This window comes from Cicer arietinum, chromosome 3 (assembly GCF_000331145.2).
Source record: "Cicer arietinum cultivar CDC Frontier isolate Library 1 chromosome 3, Cicar.CDCFrontier_v2.0, whole genome shotgun sequence".
Classification (NCBI taxonomy): domain Eukaryota; kingdom Viridiplantae; phylum Streptophyta; class Magnoliopsida; order Fabales; family Fabaceae; genus Cicer; species Cicer arietinum.
In genome coordinates, this window is record NC_021162.2 from 26643047 (window position 1) to 26652267 (window position 9221).

At 29.6% G+C, this 9221-nt stretch overlaps 2 protein-coding genes across 2 annotated transcripts in view; one reads left to right on the forward strand and one right to left on the reverse strand.

Moving 5' to 3' along the window:
* The window catches only part of LOC101510993 (peroxidase 55), a 6187-nt gene extending 5034 nt beyond the window's left edge, over positions 1–1153 (forward strand). The window contains 1 exon segment of the mRNA XM_004513258.4: positions 434–1153. Coding sequence (XP_004513315.2) covers positions 434–994 — 561 coding nt within the window. The 3' untranslated portion in view covers positions 995–1153.
* A 1772-nt stretch (positions 1154–2925) lies between these two features.
* Positions 2926–8145, reverse strand: LOC101511301 (protein NUCLEAR FUSION DEFECTIVE 4). Its single transcript, XM_004513259.4, has 3 exons — positions 7562–8145; positions 4531–5450; positions 2926–3859 (listed from the first exon to the last, which is right to left on the reverse strand). Exons 1-3 carry the CDS (start codon positions 7895–7897, stop codon positions 3346–3348), a joined length of 1770 nt encoding a protein of 589 aa, XP_004513316.1. The 5' UTR covers positions 7898–8145; the 3' UTR covers positions 2926–3345.
* Positions 8146–9221: the final 1076 nt, after the last annotated feature.

Sequence of the window (9221 nt, forward strand, 5' to 3'; positions counted from 1 at the left end):
TATATATATATATTGTCATATTAGCATCTATTGAAAAGATATGAGTTTTAATAAACATATAAAAAATCAACAAAATGATTTGTTTTTTAAATTATTAATAAGAATTTGAAAAAGAAACTCTAAATATCAAGAAGTTGGTTCTATTTCTTGTTTCTCTAAGATGATACTTCATCTATTTCACTAAAAAATAATTCACTAGATCTTGAATACAAGAAAAAATTTACTATGTAACTTGTTTTATATATTAAATATAAAAATAACATTTAAATTAAAAAAAATATGAATCATATATTAATAGAAAGTAAAATTCGTAAAAAGTTCTTCACACAGATTTAATTTTTTTTTTCTTCTTATAATTGTATATTATTTAAAATTAGTTTCCTAATTATATATATATATACTAATAAAGCAATATTATGTGCAACTACCTAAGCTTGGAGGCCCTTCATTCAGCGTTCAACTAGGACGACGAGACGGGCTTATTTCAAAAGCATCAACAGTAGAAGAAAATCTTCCAAAAGCAAGTTTCAATCTAAATCAACTAAACAACATTTTCTCCAAACACAACCTAACCCAAACCGACATGATTGCACTCTCAGGAGCACACACCATAGGATTCTCACATTGTGACCAATTCACAAACCGTTTATATTCATCTCAAGTGGACCCCACATTAGACCCAACCTATGCTCAAGAATTAATTTCAGGGTGTCCAAAAAATGTTGACCCATCTATAGTGCTTCCTCTTGATCCACAAACACAATTTGTTTTTGATAATTTTTATTACAAAAATTTGGTTTCTGGAAAAGGGTTGTTGAGTTCGGATCAAGTTTTGTTTAGTGATGATGCTTCAAGATCAACGGTTGTTGAGTTTGCTAATGATGGTGGTAAATTTTTTGAGGCATTTGTTGTGGCTATAAAGAAGCTTGGAAGGGTTGGGGTTAAGACTGGTCAAGAGGGAGAAATTAGGAGAGATTGCAGTAAATTTAATTAATTAGTTTGATGTGGTGAGTTGGTGTATGAAAAATACAAGGTTTAAATATAACTTTAATTTAATGTAATTATAGTGTTTTTTTAGTCTTTGTTAAATATTTGTTTTTAAATTCTGTATCTGTAAATTTAAAAAATATTATTTTTAGTCTTAATTTTTAAATTTCCAAACAAAGAATCCACCGAGACTAAAAAAACACTATAATTACGGGAGTTAAAATTATACTTAAATCAAAATATAACTAGTTTGTATATTAGAGCAGTGCTGATCTATATGTACTATTAATATTACTTCCCAAAGGAAAGGTTTCATATATATTTGGTTTACTTGGTTGCTTGTGTTCATTAAAACTAATTTATTAAGGAGTGATGATGTATGCTTTCACGTTTTATCTTGCTTAAAGAAATAATTATATATATTGTAATAAATTGCTTGTAAATATTATTTACTATTCCTAACAAAATAAAAAGCAATTTTTATGTCGTGACACAAGGCTTTAGTCATAAGTTTTGAACACATTCACAAAAATTATAAAAGGTAGAAAGAAAAATAATTAAAAAATTAGTATTTTTTAAATAATGAAATGATATGTATCTTTATATGTGTTTCTAAATTTTGTATTTAAAATATTGTGATCATACAAGTAGTTTTTCAAAATATATAAACAAAATTAAGTTAAATAAAATTGATGCATTTTGTTTTAATTAAAATTGATATATTTAGTTCAATTTGAACTAAATATATCAACTTTCATTTACTAAATTTTATTTATATCTTATTAGAGAGAGTATATATTAAATATGATAGTGAAATTTTGTTAGACAAGTTTAATCTCAAATAATTAATAATTAATAAGGTAAATTAGAGAAGAAGTAATTGCATCCACATTTAGCGGCTCTAATAGGGATCAAATCTTTAGTCTCCTTTATAAAACTCCTTCAATACTTCAATTTATACAACCGGGTTACATTTTGGATGACAAATAAATACATGGAGTATATCACAAAATGCATAAGAGATTCAAATCAAACTCTATATAGAGAGGAGGTCAAAAGTTAACTTGGGACAAAAAATTGCTTTTTTGTTTCTGTAGGCTTAGAGTTGAACCATAGAGTTTCTTTTAATTCAAACCACAACTTCGTCCGAAAATACATTTGGAACCAAAAGAACCATGTTTTTGTCTAGAAGTACATACTCAAAAGGGTTTTCGTTGTGTTTATTTTGAATGTGTATTTTCAAAGAGTATATGGAATGGAAAAAAAATCTCCTATTATATATTGTTCTGATATGGCCCTTCGTGTCCAAGTTACCAAATTCCAAAATTGCACAACACAACTATTTTTCCAACCAAACTATATATCCATATTTGATTTTAAAAAATTAAATATTTATATCTAATTTTTAACTAATTCATATATTTTAAACGTAGATATTTATATATATAAATAACTATATATATATATATATATATATATATATATATATATATCATGAGAGAAAAAGTTTATAATATTTTTAGATCAAATTTTTCAAAAAAAAAAATGGAAATATTTTTCGCAAACTATTATTGATAAAATAGAATCTCAACTTTTTTAGAAAAAATTTTCAATAAATTTTTTTAAATATTTTTTCAAACAAAATTTTTATCAAAAATTCTTGTTTTTATTGTCAAAAAAAGTTTTCTGGGAAAAGAATTTTTGTAAACAGTTTTTATATGAAAAAAATCGAATTTTAGTTGTAAAACTGATTATGGATATCACCGGTTCTATTACTGATTTTGAAAACTCAGCTTCAATTATATGATTTGGTTATAAAAATTGATTATGATAAATAGTTTTTATATTAATGTAACTTGATTATCTATTTCCTTAATCGGTTGTTAATTTGGATGTCTATGGTTCTTGTCATAGACTAGAAAGTGACTTCACTAAAAATAAAACCAAATAATCAATCATTACCATAAAAAACTGCTGCAAAAAAGAGCAGAACATTTACAACAATGAAATGCTTCATCAGCTACGGTACATATTCTTAGCATAACCACTAATATAACTTATTTCAGCTTTCATAGTGTAACAAAACAAGAGAAATATTGTGTGAATTTCCCTATAAAAAAAATGGACAAAACTTTCTAGTGTCAAATTTTGTGCCAATCCAAAGTTTATTTGCAATAAAAAGAACCAAATATAATACAAATATTTGGAAAAGAATACACAACCATGTGGAAGTAGCTAGCTTCCAAAAACCATCCTTAGCAAAATTTCCATTTGGTTTTCCACACTCACACATATTCTGCATCAATCTTTCTGAAGTATATTAATGGGCACAAAAATACTTAGTCCAAAAGTCGTGGCTTATCGAAGGTTTCTCATAGAAGATTTTCCATACAAGTTGGCATAAACAATCCTTGTTCGGAACACGAGTATCATGCATAAGCCAGCTGCAACAATGCAAAATCCTGCCATGATAGTGGAAGTCAAGAAGAAGCATATGCTACCTTCACACTTTAACTGCTCGCCAACATTAGCCACAGGAGATACAAACGATCCTATATTCAAGTGTCGGCCTCCGTGAGCTTGTTTCTCCGCTTCGTGATCGTAGATTCTGCTAGCAATGAGACTCGAGAAGACAAGAGTTCCAACCGGATTTGCTAGAGTGATGAAATTGTATAATGCACCGAAGTTTCTTAAACCGAATAATTCAGAGGCTGTAGCTGGAACAACTGCCCAATGAGCACCATAACCAAGTCCAACTAGTAATGTGCCAATGTACATCGCACCTGGCCATCCCATACCAATGAATAAATGACCAACTGTCATAATTAGTTGAAATACTGCCAATGCAGCTGGTCTTGGATATATATGATCCCTAAAATACAATGAAATTGAAAAAACTATGTTACATAGAAGTCTTGATAATATTATATAGCAAATTTAAGGGTTAAGGATAGTTTATTTTGTGAAAACATTTTCTATTTTCCTTTTTTAAAATTTGTGTGAATTTTATTTGTTAATAAGGAGATACGAGACTCTTGAAGTGAATAACTATGTGCATTTTCGAAAACAACGAAAATGGCAAAAGAATTATTTAAATTATTTTCGAAAATGCATCATCCCTAACTAGCATTTTATCTTCTCTTCATCGCAATGGTTCACTTGAGAAGTATCTCTTCTTCTTATCAGCAAGTTAAAATGAACACATTTAAAGATAAAAAATAAAAAATAAAGAAATAAAATATTTTCACAAAGTAAACAGATCCTAAGGGCTCAATTGGTTTCGGTTTCTGTTTTTGTTTTTATGTTTTCACTTTTTAGTTTTAAATGGAAAAATGTCACATCATTTTCACTTTGTTTCTTGTTTCAAAGTTTTGTACAGGTAACACTACAAAGTTTTCAGTGTTTTTCTATACATAATTGGAAATATGAAACACAGTATAAACAAGGTGACATGTGATGTAACAAAAAAATGAAAACGAAAAATGTTTTCTGAAACAAAAACAAGCTCTAAATATGTAATCAGTGTATGAATTGCTTTCTTACTTCACAACAATCTCAGATATGTAGCCCCCTCCAACACGTCCAAGAAAGTTCCAAATACTGATCATTGAGACAAATATATGAGCATTGTCATATCCAAGAGACTGACTCATCTGACCAAGATTGTCAATTACAGTCAAACCAGATCCAGAACCCAAAACCATAGAAATGAAAAGAAGCCAAAAATCTGCTTTAATCAAAGCTTGCATCAATGTAAAATCCTCTCCTCTATGTGGTCCTCTCCTCCTCTTAACCCTCACAGCTCCTTCCGCAGCTGCTTGGAGTAGTCTTGATTGTAACTGTGCTATACGTTTCTGCCTCTCGAATGCAGGAAGCAAGTCGACTTCCTTCGGCTTCTCATCTTCCAACTCACTCAATATCACTTCATCCGAATAAGGTTGTGATTGTCCTTCTGGTTCTGGAAGAAGTGCTTCTTCCTCTAGAGGCTTTTGCTCATTGCCGAAAGTCAATGAGAGAGGAATCACAATCGGAACAAGGAGGATCAAGAAGAGGACAATAGTGAAAATTGTCATAACAGTTTCACTAAGATCAACTAGATCTTGAACAACCATAACTCCCATCAAATAAGCAGCTAACAAGAGGCATACACCGTAGACGAATGTGAACGACTTTCCATCGGATGGACGCACTTGTTTGTGTCCTCCGACAGGTCTAACAATGAACATCAAACCTATTGCTACCAATGATGGACCAACAGCAACCATAAATATCAATGATGCATGATCAGGGGAATGGATGAGTGCATATATTTGTGTCAATATTGCACCACTTAACCCGGCAAAGCCCTTCAGAATTCCAACCACAGGACCCCGGCTTTTTGGGAAATTTTGCACACATGATACCAATGAAACTGTGTTGAAGTAGGTTTCACCATTTGTTCCCACAAATATGAGAATACAAATCTGCATACAAATAACAACTAATCATATAACTTGGGCAACAAGGTAATAAATATATTAACAGACACTTCTTAATGTAATTAAGATGCATATGCTTATTATTATCTTACGATGATTACACTTATCATGAAATCTACACTTACAACATCTTGACACATCAATGAGAGTGATAGGCATTAACTAACTTACAGTGTGTTTGGTAACATGGTAGAGCAAGTAAACGTGCAGTGAGTGTGAAGCTATTAGCTGTAGCTTTTGGTTGAACGTGGGTTGATACTGTAAAAACCGATGTTTCCAAAGACATGCTTAAGCGCCTAAGGAGACATTAACTATAAGATATTAATACTAGGGATAACAAGATAAAGACATCTACACAACTTGCCGGTATTAGGCTTATATCCAATGTTGTCATTGGCATATGACGATTTATGAAGGATGGACAAAATTCCGCCAAATAAACACAGCATTGCGACTAATGGCACCGCTATGGCGAGTGATTTTTCTCAAATTGCCTATGGCGGTCGACACAAAATTTGCCACGCCATTCTGCCATGGCCGCTTTTTATCAACACTACTTTCCTGTGATCAGGTCGTACAAACTCAAAATCTTTATTTCGAGTTGTTTGACCAACCACCAACCTACATATTCAACCAAAACAAAGATCACACTTGACAAGCTCCATTTTTAAATAATGTCACTACTAGAGTCCAATTTTAAGTAGAACCAAGACACAACTTTTAAGGTATTATGTGGCCAAGTTTGACATATTAAATCAAAACTTTCTAAAGAAATCTTGCACATTAATTAAACACTATAAACAAAAAGACATCGTAGAAAAACCCAAAAACAAGATCAGTTATGTTAACTGTGACCAAGATTTGGCATCATGGCACATGCTCACATGGGAGACAGCTGACAGATACAACCAACAACCAAATTAAGTAAAGTTTATTTTAGTTAATTATAAAAGTCCATAGTCAGCTTAAAATACAAATTGTAGCAACAAAGGTTTATTTACAATGCCATCTGGAGGGAAAGTTTTCAAAATTAGAGGTATATTAAACCCTTCTTTTTACTATTTCAAAAGCAATGTGAAAAAGTAACATTTAAGTAAGCATAAAAAGGAATATACAGGTGAAGAAAGGCCATCAATTTGTTACCATCATGTAAAAAACAATAATGATGAAAAAGAGTGATAGAAACATTTATCAAGCCAAAATTCAGAAAGGTGAAATGGAATATTCATTTACGAGGATTTATCTGTAAAGGATCAAATCTGTCACTTTTAGATTTAAAGTCCCTCCTTTTTCATATTGAAGAAACAACCCTTTATTCCAGATATTAAGGTCCTAAGCTTTCTTTAATGAAAAAGTTATATTTTCATATATAGTAGATTTAGGTGGACAAAAATCCATCATCTACCCAAAAATAACTGGGGAAATCATTTTAATGAGAAGTGAAAGCGATTAAGGGCGTATTTGGTGATTTTGACTAAATCACAATTTGTCATCGTGATTTTGGCAAAAGTTACCTTTTGAAGCTTCAACATAATGACACTCTTACCGTGATTTCACCAAACTCATAGATAATCCAAACATGTACAAAGATTAAACACAAAAGTTTGGATCCAAATGAACTAATTGCTACTCCAAAAAAGAAGGAAGAAAAAAAAAATCAAAATTGTACCTAATTGTACAGTAAATTAGAGTATGTACAATAAATACTACTAATTTGAGGATTCATGAAACAACAAAATTAATTAAGAGGGAGAAAACAGATCATCTTATGATTGAAAGTAACAGCAACAAACCCCAAGAAAAGCAGATACAAACAATACATTCAATCATCCAAAAAACATGAAATAAAAATCATAACATTAATCCAATTTCAAATAAATTCAACCAACTTGTCGCACTCAAGTGATTAATGAACATCAGTTAAACACCAATCATTCATGAGAACCACAAATTGAACTCTAACTGGACCAATCTTTAGTCAAACTTTACTTACCTCTGTGACGAACTCCAAATTACTAGAGTCTCTTTCGATTGGAAACCGAAGATTCAACACACACACACAAAATTCCAAAAAAATTGATAAAAAGAAAACTTACAGCCCATAAAGGAAGAGTAGGAAGTTGACGAGTAACAATCAACCAAACAGAACCATAACCAACAAGATTCAAAGAAGCACCAACAAGCAAAGCAGCCCAAATAGGCAAAACCTCACACAAAACACCAGTTACAAAACCAACACAGTCACCAAGGTCTTTAGCAACACCCAACATAGCAATTTGTTTTTGATTATAATTAAGTGATTTCTTTATAACAGGTGAAATGCTTCCAAATAAGTATCCAATACCCGCCCATGATTGTAACCACATTGCACCCACAAAAACAAACCATCTACTCTTGTATAAAGATATTAATTTCTCTTTAAATACACCCATTTTTAATGATCAATCATTCAACACAACAATACAAAAGTGTTTGAATTTTGATTAGATGAAATGAAAGTTTTGGATTTTGATAGTTTGATGAGGATCTTGATTGAAGAAGGGATAGATAAAGAAGAGAAAGGGAGAAAGTGGGAGGGTGGTAACGGAGAAGAGAAACGATTTGGATGGGTGAGCTGGCGGCGATGGTTTTTCCACAATGAAATCTTATTTTTATCAAATACCAATATTTTATCAAAGCTTGCATTCATGTACTCTTTTAAAATAATCCTAGATCATTTATAAACAAACATATTTGGTTTTACACATGTTAAGGAAACATGTGAAATGAATTTTATTTTTTATTTATTTTATGTCATCATAAAATATTATAAATATTATTACAAATTCATTTAATTATTCAACTATAAAATCTCAAATTTAAATATGAAATATATATTTATTCTAATAATATCGATAAATTAGATCATAAATATACGTAAATATTTATTTATATTTGAGTAAAAATATAAACACTATCTTTTATCTATGATTGAGTTCGGTCTAACTATTGTTTTGATTTTGAAGTTGCATTAGTTGTTTTATTCTCAATTTTATTTTTAGATTAATATCGACAACGTCACTTTTAACACATTATACTTTTTATGAAAATAAAGAATATTTTATTTATCTCACAATAATCAATTTATTTATAATAAATAAATTTTTATTTATCACTTCTAATTATATCTCTTACAATTTGTGTTTAGAACAATAGTAAATACATTAATATTTGACAAAGGTAAATTATCTTTAGATATTATAAAATAAAGTGAGTATGTTATTTATGAATTTAACTCTAAATTATTTTGACTTGTTGATACCAGTATCAATCTTTTCTCAAACAAACAAATTAATTCACCTAATGATAATTATTATTATTTTTTGTAAATAAAATTTAGAGAGAGTCACCTATATAATCCACCATTGGGATACATATTTTATTAACTGATTGAAGAGTATTACTTTTTTTTTGAAGTTGCACTAATCATTAATAGTTAATACTACGATCCTCTTATAATAACTGATTCATCTGTAATAAAAAATATGTCTTAAAATGATTTGAATTTTTTAATTTTTCATTCAAATTAACATTAATTATCACTAACAATTCAATCTCTTACAATTTATATTTATAATCTCTTACAATTTATATTTATAATAAGAGTGAATGCATCAATACTTAATAAAGATAATTTAATAAATACATTATTTTTCTCTTTCATTTATAGATATTTTTTATTATGTATTGGTCCAATGAATCCTTTTTCTTTTTTTG